The sequence below is a fragment of the Candoia aspera genome, chromosome 2 (genome assembly GCF_035149785.1).
Source record: "Candoia aspera isolate rCanAsp1 chromosome 2, rCanAsp1.hap2, whole genome shotgun sequence".
Classification (NCBI taxonomy): Eukaryota; Metazoa; Chordata; class Lepidosauria; order Squamata; family Boidae; genus Candoia; species Candoia aspera.
This window is the reverse complement of record NC_086154.1, coordinates 104,886,752-104,907,991: the sequence shown is the minus strand read 5'-3', so window position 1 is coordinate 104,907,991 and position 21,240 is coordinate 104,886,752. Positions and strand designations below refer to the sequence as shown.

The 21,240-nt window shown below is 38.3% G+C and overlaps 1 protein-coding gene across 1 annotated transcript; it reads right to left on the bottom strand.

The window, feature by feature from the left end:
• Nucleotides 1-722: 722 nt before the first annotated feature.
• LOC134489861 (myosin-1B-like) lies at nucleotides 723-21,165 on the bottom strand. The gene is made up of 39 exons (XM_063292734.1): nucleotides 21,030-21,165; nucleotides 18,952-19,177; nucleotides 18,719-18,862; nucleotides 18,472-18,628; nucleotides 17,876-17,903; nucleotides 17,663-17,780; nucleotides 17,481-17,573; nucleotides 16,378-16,441; nucleotides 16,198-16,296; nucleotides 15,992-16,095; nucleotides 15,562-15,700; nucleotides 14,968-15,086; nucleotides 14,224-14,373; nucleotides 13,646-13,816; nucleotides 12,755-13,058; nucleotides 12,588-12,655; nucleotides 11,763-11,850; nucleotides 11,552-11,669; nucleotides 10,169-10,292; nucleotides 9,948-10,084; nucleotides 9,586-9,841; nucleotides 8,766-9,008; nucleotides 8,492-8,668; nucleotides 8,257-8,402; nucleotides 8,069-8,159; nucleotides 7,590-7,979; nucleotides 6,969-7,095; nucleotides 6,654-6,772; nucleotides 6,200-6,396; nucleotides 5,691-5,874; nucleotides 5,427-5,592; nucleotides 4,898-5,022; nucleotides 4,434-4,742; nucleotides 4,141-4,344; nucleotides 3,421-3,546; nucleotides 3,161-3,331; nucleotides 1,858-1,962; nucleotides 1,648-1,743; nucleotides 723-1,010 (listed from the first exon to the last, which is right to left on the bottom strand). Exons 2-39 carry the CDS (start codon nucleotides 19,153-19,155, stop codon nucleotides 855-857), a joined length of 5,817 nt encoding a protein of 1,938 aa, XP_063148804.1. The 5' UTR covers nucleotides 19,156-19,177; nucleotides 21,030-21,165; the 3' UTR covers nucleotides 723-854.
• Between the last annotated feature and the right edge of the window lie 75 nt (nucleotides 21,166-21,240).

Here is a 21,240-nt window from a genome sequence, read left to right as displayed (position 1 = left end):
TAATTATGTATTTCTCTGCCCTCTTATGCATGAGCTGGATGTTTTGGTAGTAGAATCCAATATACAGATTTTTTCCAAACTGCTAAGATTGATTTTCTTATTAGAACTACTGTATATACAGTTTTGTAATGGCAGGCACCAAGATCTAGCTTTTGTTTGGTTGTCCATTAAACCACTATTCAAATTTCAGTTTTCCAAGGTCTAATCATCATTTTCCAACATGACCAATACTACCTGTAGTATAGCTTGTAAAATAAATCTCAGTTTGTTTGTTTATAATGTTTCCCTAATGAACATGAAGTTTATTCTTATTCCCCATGTATTATTTTCAGTTTAATTCATAACCAGTGTCTGTATTACTTCCATTGTATGAGTTTTTAAAAGTTATTTTATCATTGAGCTGATTCCTTTAAAACAGATGTATGACTAAGTACCAAGGCAGTATTGAAAACTATTTGATTAGGGACATATGATGGCTATACATTGTGTAACTATTCAACTCCTTCCTCCATAACACATTTTCTATAGTGAGAAAACAGTAGTGAGAAAACAAAGGAAAAATGAAAAAGTAGATTATATGGATTGATAATAAATAAATTAATAAATTAATAAATCTCATTGAAATGTATGCATAATAATGGAAAGAAAATACAGTAATTTAGAAGTGCATAAATCCTCTCCAGTTTCTAGCATTAAATAGAATGGAAGAAAAGTCACAACTGTTTTTAGTATGCAAAGTTCTCTACCATCTTTATTTTCTAAACATCAGGGAAAATAAACAATAATTACAGGGAGTGAAAAAGAGCTTCACATTTTGTGCTTCTCCTCAGTCACTCTGCAGTTTTCAGGTGAGATTACTCTTCGCTTACAACCACCTTCTTATGTATTTCTCGGCTCTTCACCCTGAGTTTGTTCACCTGGGACTCAGCAATGTCAGCCCGCTCCTCGGCTTCCTCCAGCTCATGCTGAATCTTGCGGAACTTGGAAAGGTTCACGTTGGATAGCTCCTCCTAGAAAAGCATAAAATTAAGTCCTTCCTTCTTTTCTGTTACAATCAAATTTAATTCCCAGCAATAGTGAAAAAAAGAATACATAATAATTCTTCTCAAAAAAATTTTAAAGGCATAAAATTAATCTGAAACCTCAGACTAGAAGCAAGTGAAGAATCTCATGATGTTAAAAAGATTAACATTAATCCCATGAGGGTCTTCATTCATCAGAAGTGCATAAGGATAGGCTGTCACTTTACAAACTCTCATATAAATAAAACTTTATATTCACAAATAATATTGAGTGACTTTTTCAAAAGTAATCACCATTATTTTATGTGCCAGTTTAAACACATATGTATAATGTGTTTTGGGAGCCAGTTTGGTGTAGTGGTTAAGGCACCAGGCTAGAAACTGGGAGACCAGGAGTTCTAGTCCCACCTTAGGCACAAAGCCAGCTGGGTGACCTTGGGCCAGTCACCCTCTCTTAGCCCTAGGAAGAAGGCAATGGCAAATCACTTCCAAAAATCTTGCCAAGAAAACTACAGGGACTTGTCTAGGCAGCCTCTGAGAATTGGACACGATTGAACAGGTTAAAAAAAAAGTGTTTTAATTGTGCAGGGAGAATTTTTTGGACTAGGTCCTCCTGTGTACTTACCGCCTCCTCAGATTGTCTCTTGTATGATTTCACTTTAAGCTGTAGTTTATCTACCAGATCCTGGAGCCTCAGAACATTCTTCCGGTCTTCTTCAGACTGTTTTTTTTTTAAGATACAAAGAATGGAGAAAGTGCGTAAGCATGCAAATTATTTACTCCTTTATTAGTTTTTCCAAAAGTATTTGAAATAAATGACAACTTCCATTCTCACCTGATAAGTTAGTTCCTTTACTCTTCTCTCATATTTCCGTACACCTTTGATAGCCTCTGCGCTGCGCTTCTGTTCATTCTCAAACTCAGATTCCAGCTCACGAACCTGACATTAAAAATAAAATTAAATATGTTATCTTAACACTAGAGATGCCCACTAAATTGTGAAAATGCATGTGGAAACATGGCTATAATGATTAGCTACACACAAGTGTATAGATCAGGGTTTCTCAACCAGGGTTCCTTGGATATATGCATCTATTAATGCATCTATACTGGCCTACACACGAAACAAATATAATACTTTTGTAACTTCTGGCCTATATCTGAGCCTGAATGTGCAGGGGTTTCCCAAGGTCTGAAAAATATTTCAAGGGTTCCTCCAGGGTTGAGAAAGACTGGTATAGATGAATACTTTCCATAGCTTCCCTTCCTAATTGCCCAACTTTGTTTCACATGAGTCTTGCCCCATTCCTCTCTTCATTACTTTTCTGGCAGCATCCATCACAGCTTTCAGAAAGTATGTATAAGTATATAAAGGGATGTGGGCAAAGCATGTTGGCTTGCAAGAGAGTCTCTAGATTAGAGATTCTAGTTTGCCTAAAGTAGTGTATGCATGCTTGGGATAAACTGGGCTTTGGTTGCATTTGTGGCATCCTTGCCAAAACTTTTCAAAACTGAACAGTACTTTCCTTAACATCACATTATTTCATTTCCATTAAAATTACAAATTGCTGCTTTTTTGCCTCCTTTAACTATTTCTTATCCTCTTTGACTACACTTTGCAACAATTTTTTTCTCTCTGTACACATTATAGAATAACTTTCTTTTATCTTCACTTTTTGCCCTTTTTGCAGATTTTCTCATCTGCAGCCTTTTTCATGACATCGTTCCAGGCATCCTTTTTCATACTTCCCATTGGTGTCATTCCAAAAACTTCTATGGTACTCTGTGACTCTTGTATTATGAGCCCTAACCAGCTTGCAGGATTTTTCAAAGATTACTAATGAAATGAAATGAAATAAATATTTTAGAAGTGGGTAAAGAGTGTTAAAGAGTGAACAAAATTGAACATGTGATGAAATGATTTGGGGAGCAAACCTTGGAACGTGTAGGGCAAATTTATGCTGGGTAGACTACGCGCAGACCATATTTTTGCTCTTCAATCTTACTCTGAATTTCCAGGTAATACTTCTCCTTTACCCACAGAAAAAATCAATCAATCAATCAATCAATCAATCAATCAATCAATCAAAAGTTCACAAAGATTGCATGAAAATTGCTCATATATGAATTATACATACCCTGGCCTCCAATTTCTGGATCTGTTTTTTCCCTCCTTTCAGGGCAAGTTGCTCTGCCTCATCAAGACGGTGTTGCAGGTCCTTCACGGTCTGGTCCAGGTTCTTCTTCATCCTTTCAAGATGGGCACTGGTGTCTTGTTCCTTCTTCAGTTCTTCTGCCATCATGGCTGCCTAATAATAAATGAACCAAGCAGTTGAGAAAATAAAGAATGCCGGGTGTGAACTGGTTAACCTTTTCAAAGAAAAGTCATTCTCCTCACATCAGTGATGGCTTTCTTGGCCTTCTCTTCAGCATTGCGTGCCTCCTGAATCGTCTCCTCCATTTCACCCTGGATCTGGGCAATATCTGTTTCCAGCTTCTTCTTGGTATTGATCAAGCTGGTGTTCTGTTTAAAAATAATGTAGTCAATCATATTTCAAACAGCACAGAAACCATAGACATGCATGCATACACACATACACACACACAAACTGGTTGCCACTGAGGAACTGAAATTCTCTGTCCTCTCCAGGAAGGGAAAGAAGATAACTGACTGTTAGAACTGTTGGGTTTGAGAATGATTGTTGCAGAATAGAGGAGAATACAAATAGGAGTAGAATTTAGCTCTAATTTGAGACAAAAATCATATAGTGTCCAGTAAGTAAATAAGCATATTTACCCCCCAAGAAACTTTAAAATTTGGGTAGAGGTAAGAGGTTAGATTTTGGTTAACTACTTACAATTTGTCTTCTAATTAGATATTATTTATTGGCCTCTCTGGCGTTAATTTTTTTCATTTAGGGTAAGTTCCTAGGTATCAAACTAACACTACCTAGTCATTTGGGATTTACAATAATTGTCCAAAGCAGTTACGAAACATGAACTTTTTTCCCATTTTAGTCAGGGAAATGGAACCCCAGAACTAAAACTGCTAATATGAATCTACCCATCAAGACTATTGCATTTAAAAAAGCTATTTTCAAACTAACTGCTTATCTACCTGTGTGTGGAGGAGCTGCACACGTTCACTGGCATCCAGAAGCTCCTGTTCAGCCACTTTTCTGGCCCTCTCTGTCTGTTCCAGAGCTGCCCGGAGCTCCTCAATCTCAGCCTGCATCAGGTTTGCTCTGCGCTCAATCATGGCCACTTGCTCCTTCAAATCTTCCTGGCTTCTCAAAGCATCATCCAAGTGTATTTGAGTATCCTAAAACAGGATATTGCAATATTTGTCTTGGGAAATGGTTGCACAATAAACATTGCAACTGTTTCCTGAATACAGAAGCCTGTATGTACCTTGAGCAGTCCTTGTGTGTTCCTGAGGTTCTTTAGTGCTTCAGCAGCTTGACGGTTGGCATGGTTGAGCTGGATCTCCATCTCATTCAGATCTCCCTCCATCTTCTTCTTCAGCCGCAGGGCATCATTCCTGCTCCTAATCTCAGCATCCAGGGTGCTCTGCATGGACTCTACCACCCTCTGGTGATTCCTCTTCAGCTGATCAATTTCTTCATCCTTCTCTGCAATTCTTCTGTCAATATCAGCTTTCACCTGGTTGAGCTCAAGTTGGATGCGGAGGAGTTTGCCCTCTTCATGTTCCAGTGAAGCCTTAAAAATAAAAAGACAAGCAAGCATTATGGAGCTATTATCTGAAAAATTATTAATTAGGAATATGTTACTGGTAGAATTATTTAGTTCATTGCCTAGAGTGCATTTTTGTTTGTTCATTTTTTATTTATCCTATAAAATAATCATATTATTACCTCAGCTTCCTCTAGAGCACTCTGGAGGTCACCTTTCTCTTGCTCAATCTGCTTCTTCACTTTCTCCAACTCATGAATAGCTTTTCCACCCTCAGCAACTTGCTCCGTGAGGTCAGATATCTCCTCTATTAATTTCACACAAAATAAGAGAAAAAGTGGAACATCAAATAAAAATCTTGCTGTTTCAGTTAAGAACAGAGTACAAAAGGTTATCCAGCCTTTAACACTAATACAAGTTCTACTGTTCATATTAATGACTTATATTTGATTGATTGATGGTATCAGCAGCCTAAGACAACAATGAGGAAGCTAATACAATCCACATGTTGATAAGCAACGTCCCCCAACATCCCTCACCATTGGTTATCTGGCTGGTGGGGCTGGAAGTTACAGTTCAGTAATACCTGGAGGAATATAACTTCTCCATCTCTCATCAAAGGAAATAGGCCTGGATGAAACTGAAGTAGAAACTTCCTACTACAAAACCATGGTCAGACTTGAGTGTGCACATGTATGAATATGGACTTACGTTGCAAGTTTTTGTTCTCACGCCTCAGGGTTTCCAGGTGATCCAAGGACTCTTCGTACGCATTCTTCATCTTGAAGAGCTCTGTGCTGAGAGACCGAGACTCCTTCTGGGAAGCTTCCAGTTCAGACTGTGTTTCCTCATACTTTTGTTTCCAGTCTGCCAGAATCTAAAAAAAAGCAAGAAATAAGTTAAATAAACTCAGGGCTTTTGTGCAGTTCATTCCACTTTTAAAACAATAATAATGATAATAGCAGCTCAAATTACCTTGTCAAAGTTCTTCTGCTTCTTATCTAGAGCTGCACAAGCTGCGTTGGACCTTTCCACATCGATCATGAGGTCCTCCACTTCATTCTGCAACCTCTGCTTTGTCTTCTCCAGGGAAGCACATTTGGAATTCACAGCTTCTACATGTTCTTCAGCTTCCTGCAGACGCTGAGCAAGCTTCTTCCTAAAGAAACATAAACCCAGTGCTCCATAGTAGTAAATATTTGATTTGGCTAAATAAGTTGCTAAGTGAATCACCTGATTTCAGTAATTCTGCTCCAGCTTCAGGAAAATTTAGGATAAATGAGATAGCAAAATCTCATGATGTCAATACTCTTTTAGACACTAATCCCAAGTCACACAATAAAATATTATTAAGCAAAGTTGGAATAATGAACATTTTTTCTCTTTATTATTGTAAATGTCCCCCTCTTAAAAAGCCACTCCTCTCACAATGCTAATTGATTAGAATGTTTAAATATTTTTATAGAGCAACTCATTGAACATACTTAGCCTCCTCCAGTTCCTCAGTCCGCTGAATGGCATCAGTCTCATATTTGGTTCTCCATGTGGCAACTTCACCGTTGGCCTTGGACAGAGCACGCTGCAGCTCTGCCTTGGCTTCCTGCTCCTCTTCATACTGCTCTCGAAGGAGGTCACAGTCATGTCGAGCAGATTGCAAGCCATGAGCCAGGGCATTCTTAGCCTGCAGAGTTAACCAAATATTAGAGATTCTGCAAATCGCCAGGTCATCCTACATAATTGAAAACCATCTTCACAGGGTGAGATTTCACAAGAAATGAGAACAGAGAGAAAGGAACATATAAAGATTCAATAAATACACGAGTGAAAGCAAGGCTTATGTAAGCTATCTGAAGCCATCTGAAGCAGCCCTGGATGTTCCACACAAACTGTGGGTAGCATAAAAGACAATAAAAGATACACATGATTCAAGTTCTGCACCTTTATCTCTTCCTCAAGTTGTCGCTTCAGTTCCTCAATTTGCTGAGTAAAAGCTTGCTTGCTTCTGGAGAGCTGGGAGATCAAAGTGTCTTTTTCTTCCACCTGTCGTGAGAGTTCGCCTGAAGCAAGGAATACATGGTGGTTTTGAAATAAAAGCTGCATTAACATTTTCTGAAGTGAGGAAGGTGCTGGATTTAATCAATCAGCTCAATTCATTTCTATCAGCAATTCACGTTATCTAGTGTAGCAAGAGCCTTCATATCAGGCACAAATGGAAGCAAAGCCATTTCCCCCAAATATGTTGCAGCATTTTACCTGTTTCTGTTTGCAGGCGAGCCCTTTGAGCATTCATGTCATTAATAGTACGCAAGTGCTCTTCCTCCTTTGATTTAAGTTCGCTTAACTGATCTTCTAGTGTTCGACACATCTTTTCAAGATTGGCCTAAGCATGGGAAAAGAAAGGCAGTCATGGCCTAGCATTCAGCTTCACTCCTACATATTATCATATATAATAGTTAGCTTGGATGCCTGAAGTGTATGAGGAAAGAGAACAGCCTCCAGAAATAAAGTGGAATATAAGGCATGTCTTGCATAGCATAAAACAATTGGGAATTATGAAAGTGTATTTTACCAAAATAAGCAACTTGCTAAATATGCAAAAATGATTCATTTTACACATTGAAGAAATATCATATATATATAGTATATGTATATGATATTATAAGTACATGTAATATAATTTATTGAATAGAATATGTATTACACCAGTCGTATGTTATGACTATTGAAGTCTAGGGTTTGGATTCTAATGTTTGTGAACTTTCTTATTTTTCTACCCCTGAAGTACCCCTGTAATATTGGCAAAAAACAAAATTTTAACTCCAGTACAAAACAAAGAGCATATTTCCATCAACTTTTTAATGTACTACAGCATACCTTAGCTTTAGAGACTGATTCCATATTGCTTGCAAGATCATCAATCTCCATCTTCAGTTCACTCTTCTCCTTCTCCAGCTTCTGCTTCACGCGCTGCAGGTTATCAATTTGTTCCCCAAGTTCAGCTGTGCTATCTGCGTGCTTCTTCCGGAGGGCGGCTGCGGTGGCTTCATGCTGCAGCGTGGCCTCTTCAAGGTCCCGGCGCATTTTCTGAAATTCCGCCTCACGTTTCTTATTCATCTCAATCTGAGCTACCGTTGCCCCACCAGCTTCCTCCAGACGCTCGCTGATCTCTTCAAGTTCCCTGGAGAGATCGGCCCGCTGTTTCTCTGCTTTGGCGCGAGACGCCCGTTCTGCCTCAATCTCCTCTTCCAACTCCTCAATACGGGCCTAGAGAAGAAGAAGCAACCGTGAACCCTGAAACTGTCTCCCGGGGGGCTTAACTCTTCCAAGCGCAAAGGAGCCACCATATGACAGACCTGCAACTCCTTGATCTTCTTCTGAAGCTGGGAGCCCAGGGCCTGCTCGTCTTCAATCCTGCTCTGGAGTTGACTGAGTTCAAAGTCTTTCCTTTTCATAACAAAACATAATGGATTAATCTCCAAATCAGTTGTTAAGAAAACTCCCCTTAGCACAAAGGTCCATCACAATAGACATTATTACTTACTTCTTCAGCTTTTCATCCAGCTGCTGCTTGTCATTTTCCAAATCCATTGTAGATTCCTGAGCTAGCTTCAGATCCCCTTCTAGCTTCCTCTTAGCTCTTTCAAGGTCCATGCGAAGTTTCTTTTCTTGCTCCAGAGACCCTTCAAGCTGAAGACAGAGAGATCACAATGATTGTGCCATCACAGCAGTACCTCCACCTCAGAGTGATTCTTCTCTGGAGATGATTGTGTGCTTACATCATCCACTTGCTGTTCCAGCTTGGTCTTTGCTTTGGTCAGAGTGTTCACTTTGTCCTCCTCTGCCTGCAGGTCATCCAAGGTCTGCTGATGGGCCTCTTGCAGGGCTTTCTTCTCCTTGGTCAGTTTGGCAATGGTCTCGTCCAAGACCGCCATCTCTTCAGTAAGGTTTTTCACCTTTAAAAGTGGAACAGACAGGGTTATAACGTTCTCCTGGGCTCTGGAATGGCAAGAGTAGAGAGTCATTTGACTTCAGTATCTTTTTGTCCAGTACCTTGTTTTCTGTAGCATGCTTCTCCTTTTCAACCTTGGCCAGGGTCAGCTCGAGATCATCAATGTCTTTCTTCAGTTCTGAGCATTCATCCTCCAGTTTCCTCTTCTTGGCTGTCAGCTCAGCATTCATTTCTTCTTCGTCTTCAGCCCGCTCAGTCAGCTCCTTAATTTTAGCTTCCAGTTGGATTTTGGTTTTGATTAGCTGGTCACATCTCTCCTCAGCATCTGCCAAGCCATCAGCTTCCTATAAAGGGAAAATACAGTACAGGCAATTTTGTTAAAATAAGTTTCCTAATTAAAATATGTACACACACACACACAATTCCTTACTCTAGTGGAGAAATAACACTTCACAAAGAAATACGCACAGGGATCAACCCTCAGCATTTATATTAATGGAACAATAATCAAAGGTACTGTAAGTAGTTCCTGTATATTGGGCAAGTTAATATAATGCAGGAAATATATTCACTATTTATTATACATTTGATTTCTGATGCTGCCCAACTCTTTAATGAACATTGGTAGTGTTAGTTCACAAAATATAAGAACAAGAACAGTTTACCTGTTAGAATACAATCCTTATGTACCTTTATGAATTAGGTGATCTACCGCTTAATTACAACAGTGTGAAACAGTGTACAGATTTGTAATAAGGTGCTTAATATATGTAGCAATATTGGTGAATTTCTAAATAATCCCAAATATTTCCACTGAAGTTTCCCCTGCAATCTGTAAATGATTGCTTACTAAGCTAATAAGCTACTAATACTGGACTATTCAATAAAAGAACAATGTTTAATATCATTCTATATGCTTACAGCCTGGACTTGGAGTTGCAAGTCATTTTTCTCCTGCATCAGAGTCACCATTTTTTCTTCCAGTTCCTTCCGTTTGGCTTCTGATTTTGCAAGCTCTTCCTTTGTTTTCTCAAACTCTTCCTTCATGTTGGCCATTTCTTTTTCTGCTTCAGCACTCTTTAGTAAAGGTTTGATCTTGAAATACAGTTTCATCCATGGCCAGTGTTTGACATTCATGAATGAACGAACATTGTACTGAAGAGTGAAGATAGCCTCCCTATCAATGACGTTAAAAGATATCTCTTAAATTATTTGTAATAAAGACAGATCCACCAATCTTACCCTTCTGACAGAATTGCTTTACATAATTATGAGATTCTCACCTCCTTTCTAACATTTTCTTAAATTCCACCCTTGATAAGAAACCACGACACATAGCTTGCGTTCGTGTTATCAGATGGGCCAACTTTTCATCTCTCATTTCTTCTAGAAGACCCAAAAGACCAGCTTTAAAGAACACCTGGAAAAAAGAAAACATTACAGAATGTCATAGGTAAGCACTGCAAAATGCAAAAGAGTATATAGAACAAAGACTGATATATACCTTGGTGTGTCCAAATTTATACTGGGTGTGGTCCACATCAATGGATCCAAGAAGTTTCTCAGAAGCTTTCTTGCTGTCAATGAACTGCCCCTCTGGAATGGCACTTGCATTCAGCACTTTGTATCTGGTAGAAAAAAAACACCCCATGTTATGCATAGCAGTGTTTTTATAATTATTTGTCCTCAGTAAAAAAAAATGAACATAAATATGAAATGCTATAAAATATTTATTCATCTCTCAATATGGGGCTAGGTGGTTTGGGTCAGTCTCCTTTTAGTGAAGGGTTAGTACAAAGAAGTGTTGTTATATGGTTTCCTTCTATGTGACTACTATGCTGGATATTGTTTTTTGTATTTGTGTATATGTTTATTTGTGTGTGTGCATGTGTGTGAGTGTGTGCTTAATTTGTGAAGCTACCCAGATCATTTAGGAGTTGGGCAGCCTAGAAATGTGACAATTAAATATGGCTTGTCAAGCTCTTGATTATTAATTATACTCCAAAGCAACAGGCTCATCAGAGGCTTCTTTAACTAGATTTATTAGAATGAGAAAGAGATTAGATTATAGAAATCTCAACAGTTAGATGTTTGGGTTTTTTTCCCACTTTCTGAAGCTATATTAACTCCTAGCCTGCTAAGGTGGGAACTTTTTCAGCCTCTTAACCACAGCCTCTGTGTAAACTGGTGAAGAGATAATTTTTTGGTCCAGGTGTCCAGAATGGAAAGCTCTCTTAAGCTCTAAACCATACTATTACACTGAGAAAGCAAGGGTGTTCAGTTCAGAAGTAATTTATATTTTATGCACTGCTCTAAGGTTACAAGCCAAGGATATGTGGGAGGGTTTCCATGGTGTCATGGGACAGGCTGGATCTTTCCTCTGAAGACAGAGATAAATGTGTCCTTGGAGGAAAATACCATCCTTGCATATCCTTTACCAGCACTCTTGCTCTCAAATGGAATGATAAATAGGACAGACTGGACAAATGATGGAATTTTTTTAATCAGCAAGACCCAAAGCACACTCATCCCTAAGCAAAGAAGACATTTACAATTTCCTTCCCATTAGTTTCAATGAAAGGGAAATCGTCAAAAGGAATGAAAGTCTGAAAAGGAGGAAATGAGCAAAATTCCCCTTGATCCTCCTCCCATTGTCTGCCTACCAATATGATTGTTATATTTAATTAATCTAATCCTTTAATATCTTGAATGTGGTTAAACATTAAAATAAATTAAGATAGCAGTACTCTATCATGTAGAGCCACTACCTGAGATGGGCAGCGATAGACAGATGATAGATAGACAGAGAGAATAGAGAGAAAGAGAGAGAGATAATAGAGAGATAGAGAGATAGATGTATGGAACCCTATAAGAAGGTCAAGCTGACCTCTGTTTGAAATCACCATAAATGATCCTACTGGGGAATCCCTTTCTGCAAATGCGGATGCCTTCCAACACACCATTGCACCTCAGCTGATGTAGTACAAGCTCATGATCCATAGCACCTTTCAAAAAGATGATTAAAAAAAGAATTAGCACCAAACCACATACAGAGACAAGCAATGTCAAATACCTATCATTCCCCCACAATGCCTTACCAGGCGTTTTTGTTTCATTAGGAATAATGCAACGCACAAAGTGTGGGTGAGTACTTCTCAGATTGGTCATCAGTTTATTTAAGTTCTCCTATAGGACCAGAAAAGAAATATTTTTGTACAAAATTCCAAAGAACGTATTCCTGAAAAGAAAAATCATGTAAGCAAACAACCAGGGGTATACAGCAATAGTGAATTAATGAATTCTAATGAATTCATCTACTGTAATGAATTCTAGTTATTGAATTTATCATAAAAGTATGATAAATAATAAAAGTCAAATTCCATAAAGTCCTAACATATGGAACTAAAGCATCCTTTGATTGTTGGGCTGCTGTCATTTGTGCTTGCAGTGAACCAAAGTGCAGTTCCACCATAATAGTAACTTATTGTCTTGCTATATAAATATCCATAATGGCACTTGCCTACATAAGTCTAGCTGTATACTGATGGAAGGAACTGCCCTAAGTGCACATGGCTTCTTTGGATTTGAACGTTAAAGAAGAACTAGGATTAACAACTCAGAGATGTATGGTTTAAGCAAAACTTGTAAAGCATCATCACACTTTTGTAAATTTTATTCTCAGTACTGATTTTGTTCTACCAGCTGATGATATTCCATATATTTTCTTTATATCTGAATTATCGAGAAACATGTGAAGGTGCATTTTAAATCAGTGGTGGTGGTGGTGGTGGTAAGAAGGATATATTCTACAAATTCAGTCCAATTCAGTATCTTTCTTAAAACACCCAAATGAATTGTTGTTTTATTATGTGAAACTTTTTTTCTTTCACACAAACGAATTCCATTGTAACATTATACCGTACCCTGAAAAGTGCAGACACAGTCTGGAAAGAAGAACCCTTCTTCTTGGCAGCCTTCTTGGTAGTACCCTCTAAAATTGAAATGAACAGAAAAAATAACTAAGCCTTATATTTCTTGAACATTTTTTTCCTCATTCAAGAAAAAAAAACCCTCTCATTACAGCTCTCACCTTCTGGAGGGCGATCAACAAACAACAAAGCTAAAGTCTTCATAGATGACTTTTGATAGAGCCCCACTACAGTGTCATTCAAGGGATCTTTGTTCTTCTCCAACCAGCCACCAATATTATAATCCACCGTGCCAGCATAGTGTACCAAGGAAAAGTGGGCCTCAGCCTTGCCTTTGGCAGGCTTGGGTTTCTGGAAGTTGGCTGATTTGCCAAGATGCTGGTCATAGAGCTTGTTCTTGAAGGACATGTCTGTTGCCTTGGGGAACATGCACTCTTCTTCCAAGATGGAGAATATGCCCATGGGCTGGAAAGAACAATGACACGGCTACTTAGATAGCATCCTGAGAAATTATTGAACCTTGGAATAACATACCTTTTCATCAAAATACACACGCACAAGTGAAATCAGAATGGAGATGTTGAATAGGAGCCAAATGGAAACACACTCTCTCACTGAAAACTAGACTACACCTTCTAAATTATATACTTCAATAAGCAAATATAGATATCTAGCATGATTTTATACTTATTATATGATATGTTCTATATATACTTTTGTTTTTATGTCAAGAATTCCTCTGAGCATGGTAGTATAAATTGAATAGAATCCTGCTATAATTCTATTTATTCTTGGACAATTTCCCAGGTTGTCCTTCTATGAAGCCATTAGAAAAGTTGAGAGCTAAACTTTCTAGAAAAATAATAATAAGGGAAGGAGAGAAGCCAAAGGCTGTAGTGGGCAGGACAAAAACAAGATGATAGTACATGTAGTTTCAGTTGGGATTTTATCAATTATTTTTGAGAGAAACCTAAGGCATTTCTTATCCCATCTGAAGTCTGGAAACCAAAAACATTTCAGAATACATCAGTTATATATACTATAAAAGAGACCTTCTCAATGAGTTCAATGCAGGCAGCCAAATCCATTCCAAAGTCAATGAACTCCCATTCAATTCCTTCTTTCTTGTACTCTTCTTGCTCCAGTACGAACATGTGATGGTTGAAAAACTGTTGCAGTTTCTCATTGGTGAAGTTGATGCACAGCTGCTCCAGGCTGTTGAACTATAGGAAAAAAAGAGATATTTTTGTCAATACTCATAATTCTTAACAGATAGGATCTGTACATTAGAAAAGATCTTAAGTATCCTTTACTATTGTGCACTACTATTATGCCATTATTTGAGCAATATATTTAAAACTTGTGCAAATTAGTTATATTTTCTATAGCTGAAAACCTTTATACAGTATGTTTAAACTATGAAGCCTGTGTTGATTTATAGTGATCTCATTTAAGTCAAATTTATGATAATGTTTGTTTGTTTATTTATTTATTTACCAGATTTATAAGCTGCCCGAATCAAAGAGTCTGGGCAGCAAATTTTTCAGAAGATGATACAAATTTGATTTAGTAAAGCAAAACACTGCTTCTCCTATCTGTCACATATACATGTTTCTCCCTGTTTCCTTACATCAAAGATCTCAAAGCCAGCAATGTCCAGCACACCGATGAAATACTGTCTGGGTTGTTTGGTATCCAACTGTTGGTTGATGCGTAGTACCATCCATAAGAACATCTTCTCATAGACAGCCTTAGCCAGAGCACCAACATTATTGTACACCTAGAATAGCAAGATAATGGCAAAAATCACTACATATAGGGGATCAATATTTAAATTAATAATAAGTCTCAATTTCTGGTCAATTGCACAATTACTTCAGGGCAGTAAATACTAGATAGTTAAACTATGTGTTTAATGCAATCTTTTCCAAACTCATTGCCCACCATGACTATGGCTGAGAATTCTGGGAGTTCAAATCCATGCTTCTTTTTTAAAAAAATCTGTATATTTTATATTGTGATTAAATGAGTGACCTTTGTAGAAATTAAAAATATATCAAATATAAAGTGTTAATATAGAACTTAGTTCTTTTAATATATTGTTAAATCGAGCCATACAGACCATCTATTGTTCCATTTTCTCAGTTTCTGTACAATAGGTTATTTCAGTACAGTAATATTTATATAACATAGATTCTTAATATTCTATTATTTAGGTGCCTTAGAATATTGAATATAGATAAGAGGGGAAAAGTAGATATTCTATCATTCTTAATTACAGTTTTGAATATTATTATTACAAGCATTATTATTATCAATCCCTACTTCTTGGAGGATGCCAAGGTTTGTGAGGGTTGGTTTAATGTAACATTACCTGCTGGACAGTTTGGCCTTTGGTGACATATTCATTGCCGACCTTGACTCGGGGGAAGCACAGAGCTTTCAGCAGATCTGCTGAGTTGAGGTTCATGAGGTAGGCTGCCTTGTCTGCCACTGAGCATAGACAGGAAAGAGTTGGAGGTTAGAGTTTATCTTTATTATAAATCTCATTGTATTCATGCAGTATGGAACAATTAAGTAGTGAACATTAGAATTAGAATGGAAAAATGACAAAAGAGCCTTTTGGGTACTGTTAGTTGAGTTCCACATGCCCAATCCTAAGAATGTTCATTCTCTAAAATAATAGTTTCATCCTTCCCCCAAAAAAGTGACTTTTGGAAAAGAGGGAGGATGTTACAACAGTGCTTACTATAATTTTGGTAAAATAATGAAGACTCTTCCTGCTTCTTAAATACTAATAAATATATTATAGCATAATACTTCATAGTCTATTGTCTACTCCAATTGATCAATATGACTATCTTTCTAGAAAACATCAGGGAAGCTTGAGTCATGTCATTTTTGGAAAAGAATGTCCTCATTTGCTCTGGATTATTAACACAATTTTTGCCATAATTCTTTCAAATACCTTCAGTGCCGTCTGGCTCAGCCTGTTCCTCTCGCTGCTTCTGCTTGAATTTCATATTCCCATAGTGCATGGCAGCCCCTGTCAGCTTGTAAATGGCTGTCTTTTCTTCAGCAGTGAAGCCCAGGATGTCAATGGCTTCCTATTAATTCAATCAATACAAAGGGTTCTGTCTAATTAGCACTGAGCCAAGGTGGTCATTCAAAGTCACTCAAAGTACTATTTTGGCCATTACAGTGGCCTGTAATTTTCTCTATCAGTTTTCCCCTTGGAACATTATGCCTTTCATTATGACAAAGCATCATTCCAAGAGAGCCACTGTAGAAGTAAATCATATGCCCAAATCCTACACCCACTGAAACATTTAAACCAAATATGATTGATTGTATAATCAAGCTACTATTTCATGTCCCTGATTCTGCAAATTACTTACATCAGTTGCCATCAGCTCTTCCTGATCATTAATGCTGGCCACAGTTATCTCACCCTGACTCACATAGTGATAGTCATATGGGTTGGTAGTAATCAGAAGCATCTCTGAATACAAAGAAACACAAGCATGGTTTCATTTTCAAGCACCAGCAGAATGTTAGTATTTAATAGTCAGAAACCACCCCCCAAACGGATGCTTCTCCTTACCAATCAGTTCTGGCCTCTTGTTGGACATGATCTGGTAAAAGATGTGGTAGCTCCTTTCAGCCTTGAGCTGGAAAGTAACTCTGGACTTCTCCAGCAGATCTGGCAAGACAAAGAAATTGAATTAGACAAGGGCAGGATGGAGGGAGGGGGAGAGGAATACCTTCTACCAAAATTCCTTACATGTCTCAATGTCTGCTGAAGCCAGTTTGCCTGTAGCACCAAAGTGAATTCTGATGAATTTGCCCTGTGGGGAAAATAGTATTTAATTACAAGACATTTTCAGTGTATTTAATTAACTCTACAATAAGGTCATGCAAAGCAGTCCCATTAGATCTTCCTTTTCATTATGTTTTAATAATGGCAGTTTCAATCTCTCTGATCTAATATCAAAATGTATGGAATTCAAACTTATTGAGCAATTTTTTTAACTTAATTTGTCTCAGAGGAAAAAAAACTAGTAGTTTACAGTTATAAGAATACAAAATCCTTAAAAAGCCATGTTTGAAACTTTATTTTAATAATATTTATGATATGATAATTATTAAACTTTATTTACATTGTAAAATGTGAGTTAAGAGAGAAAAACAGTTGAGGATTTATTAAGAGAGATAATGACAAAGTGGGTTGATACGACAGTAAAGGCTGATAATGATTGGGTGGCATTTTCTTTATGTAACGAGATGAGATGAACGTGAAGGTGAAACACTGCAGATCAAGTTAAAATGAGGTGGCCCAGATAGAAATCAGCACCCTTCTTGCCCTTTCAAATGCACCATGTTAAACTGGTGCACCATGTTCAACTGGGAGGAGGGCTCATAACCCAGGGGTGCCTTGTGCCCCCAGCTTCCTTGAACTGCTCCTGGCTTTCAGTGTTCCAAATAGGACTTGGCCAAGAGGGTTGGACATCCCCATCAGCATCTGTGCGGGTGGGGTCGGGGTAGGCAAGGAAGGACAGAATGACTGAGGTAGTATTGCATTGTCATGACACAAGCCCTGTCCCTTTTGTAAATCCATTGTGGTGTCTCACACACATCCCAAAGGGGTGGAGCTTGTGGCCCAACAGCAGAGCACTCCTTTTGTTATTTTGATACTGCTGCATATCCCTGATGTCAGGCATTCTTAGCCTGAAAAACAAGTAATGCTGTAACTCCACAACAAGGTAACATTCCCAAATACAGCCTGTGGTCCCTAATTCATTGCCATCTTCAGTGGAATGCTAGGAACACTGGCACAAAAGTAATTACACTAGCACACTCTCACACATTTTTGAAACTGTAACTTACAAAGCGAGATGAGTTGTCATTCCTCACAGTCTTGGCATTTCCAAAAGCTTCCAGCAAGGGGTTGGCACTGATGATTTGATCTTCAAGGGTGCCCTGTAAAAGTAGCAGTACTAAGTCACCTTTTAAACTTAGGGAAGGTACCAGAAAGGAGTGTTTAGTCTTCTCCCAAAGTTGTACTTCACCTTTAATGAGCCACTTTGCTGTATTTCTTCCTTCTTCTTCTCAGAAGCTGCAGCAATTGTTGCGAAGTACTGGATGACACGTTTCGTGTTCACCGTCTTTCCAGCACCAGATTCTCCGCTGTCAAAACAGAGTAAAAGACCACACAGTTAGCCAACGTATTGCTCTTTGAAATTTGTGCTGACTAGAAACATAATTATTGGAAGCGTACTCACGTGATCAGGATTGACTGATTCTCACGATCTAGAAAGCAAAGAAACAAAGAAGTAATCAGAACTGAAATAGATGTTTGGGTTAACCTTGGGTTATACTTAGGCAACCTTAGAATCTGATCTGCTCATTTCTGTTATAAATGTTTCCACGTATCTTGTACTGCTTCCTTTCAAACAAGATCCTAATACTGTATATACAGTAAAGTACTGAATTATAAACAAATACTAATCTTATTTATTTATTTATTTATTATTCCAATCTCAAATTCATTACTCTGCATGATTATTAATGTTAAAAGAAAATATAAAAGCATAAACAACGAAAAAAACAATACACATAGAAAGAGTAACTGGGGTAAAAACAGACCCATCAAGCATAAGTCAACGTAAGCAATGCATGGGCTCAGCCCCACCTCCTGGCCCCCAGATCCAGTGACAGTAACAAAAAAGAGTGTCCTAAATATTGTCACAGTGTAAACTGGAAGGATAGGGCATTTGGTTCCATTAAAATTTTATAACCACAGACAATTGGCCATTGTTATACTTTCTGGAAAGGATAAAGACTTAGTCTGGAAATCTGCTTAGCTCTAGTTACTCACCAGTTAACATGGCCTGATACGCATTGTCAGAGATGGAGAAGATGTGGGGAGGGGCCTCTTGTCGCTTTTTCCCTCTGTATGCGTTAACCACCTCAGGATTGTACACTGGCAACCACTTGTAGGGATTGACAGTGACACAGAAGAGACCTGAATAGGTCTGTAGAGAAAAGACAGATTGCTAGTTGGTTGCTTGGGGAAATAAGATACTTGATTCTGAATTCAATGGTAATGCTCAGATTCTCCTTACGTAGATCATCCAGGCTGCATAACGCTCTTTGAGGTTATACAGGACAGCAGGTTCATTGAGGTGGGTCATCATGGCCATGTCCTCAATTTTGTCAAATTTGGGAGGGTTCATAGGAAAGATTTGGTCATCCTTAACAGTCGCAGTCTGCAAGGGAACAAAAGATAGTTCAGTCAAAAGCATGCAGAAGATAACAAAGTCTCACTTTTCTCCTTGCAAGGTATTTCTCTACTTACCTCTCCACCTTCTTTCTTAATCGTGACCTTCCCCGCCTCCTTGCTCTGGACAACACCTTTTACAAAGGAAAGCTTAGGATCCACCACATAGACCGATGTCTTGGCATCGAAAGGCTTATTTTGAGCTTCAATTCTCTCTTTCTCTGACTTGCGGAGAAAGGAGGCAGCAACCCCAAAAACTGCCATCTCAGCGTCAGATGACATGGCTGCAGCTTAACAGAGAGCACTGGTGAAGACAGAAACAACTCACATGGAGACCACAACTTTAACATGCCATTTTATGAAACCTGCTACTTTGCTACCATAAGGATGTCTCAATCTACTTTGAAGAAATGTCCTTCTCACCCAAGCAAAGAAATGCATATCTACTAATAAGTGGGTAACCAATCCTCGCAAGAATTAGGAAAACTGGGCACATTACGGAAAAGCTTCATTGAAAAATATGCATGTCTGCATGGCACACTTAACCCTAATTTATTAAATTAATCTAATTAATTCTACATTTCCACGACATATTGAATCTCCTAGCAACTACACAGCCTGGATTTACACAATTTGCTAAATGTGGTTGTTTAGTTTGTGGTTCAGTATATTGGACGAACACAACCACTCACTCTAATAATAAATTTGTTATATGTTTCAGAATACAGTACTTCTAAAGCCAATTTGCACAAATATAGGGCTTCTTCTTCCCCTTATTAAATAGTGAAGGTCTGTACTTTTCTCCATCTTTTTGGAAGCCGGGGGAGAAGTTGATGTCAAAAGTGTGCTGGTGGGGAAATGTGGTAGATATGAAAAGACTTAATGGAAGCAAGCGCTAATGAACAGGGCAAAGGCTGGGAGAGAAATGGATGCTCCAGTGGTTGGCTAGTGACCAGAAGGGAGGGGTCATGTCTGCACTTTCTAGCCCTCCCCAAATACATCTCTAGTGACACCACAACAGATCACCTGACTTCATCCCTAAATCTGTAATCTGACAGTGTCGGAATAAGGACTCCGATACTACTTTTATACAGAACCCTTAGTGACAACTTAAGGCTGTCTCACTCATAAGTGTCATGGAGACAAGGGGAGAAATTCTTGTCATCTGGGCATGATTGTGCTGTGCTTAAGTGCCAGTGAAGACAGAGCTTTAGTCTAGTGATCAGGTGCTCCCAGGTGACACTTTTATTTTGTAATCACTCTACTTCATCCTTTTAATTTTAAGGAAATCTGCATTACAGTGACTTCTACATGTAATCCATCCATTGTTTTGTTCATAAAAAAAACAACCTCTTTTTTGTTTAGCTAAAGTTAAGAAGAGAAAGCTGTTTCCTTATGATGGATAACTTTGAGAGGTTTTGGTCAGGAGCCAGCCTCTAACAACAGCTTTAGGCCAAACCGTAAGCCATGGAACACAAATCTTGATGGTTGTGGGCTTATACCACAGACTGTCAAAATTATATCCTACAGACAAATGAAGTCTATGTTTCCTTTGGTCCCTATATTTTCAGTTCTACCTCTCTGCTTCTCTATCTTTTAATCATTATAGTTGCTGTTGCAGAAATCCTAACCCCTACTGCTTTGATAGCAAGAACTGTAGCTAGGCCATGATCAACCCTCTCCATTTATGTAGAATAAAGCAGCTTTAAAACTGGGCCTACAGACTCAGCTGGAAAGTTTTAGTCCATTTTGAAGTAAAGCAAAACAAAACAAAAATGGACATGACTTCAACTTTGTTTTCAATCAAAAGCAAAGGGTCATTATAAATCCCTGTAGCTACTGGCCAAAATGCACATTCAAAGAGATTCCATTACTGTTTGTTTTTTAAATTACCACTCTTTGTCTTCTGTGAGAATAAGCCATTTTGCAGAATCCTGCCATTTGCTTAGAGGGAGCAGGAGATGCTAATAAAGCTCACCTAACAGACTCCAAGAACACTGTTAGCATCAAATCTTAAAATCTGAACAAAATCTCTACAATGTGCATCATGCATGGCATTAATAAGGAGGGCTCAGACACTGCCTGCAAAGCTCAGTCCCAAGAACAAACTCCTTGAATCCCCAGTTCCCAAAGAGTGAGTATAAGCACCATCTTACCTCCTGATGTAGAGAATAGGTGGTATTCAGGCTCAGCACTGGCCAATGCTGCAAAATAAAATGTAAATCTCTTCTTACTGATGGGTTTTGTTTTGTTTTCTAAGCCTTTCGGTTACGAGCCACTGCTTAGAACTGAATGAGTATATTTGAAATCCCTCTGATCCAAGTAAATCCTCTCGCTGTAATAGCAAGGCGGTAAGAGTGGAATCTA

Excerpts from the sequence above, each read along its gene's own strand:
- LOC134489861 (XM_063292734.1), bottom strand. The coding sequence starts at position 19,155 with ATGTCATCTGACGCTGAGATGGCAGTTTTTGGGGTTGCTGCCTCCTTT. Across the intron at positions 12,656-12,754 it reads TGTTGATCGCCCTCCAGAAG|AGGGTACTACCAAGAAGGCT; the intron begins GTGAGAGCTGTA and ends TTTCAATTTTAG. Across the intron at positions 3,332-3,420 it reads CCAAGAAAGCCATCACTGAT|GCAGCCATGATGGCAGAAGA; the intron begins GTGAGGAGAATG and ends ATTTATTATTAG.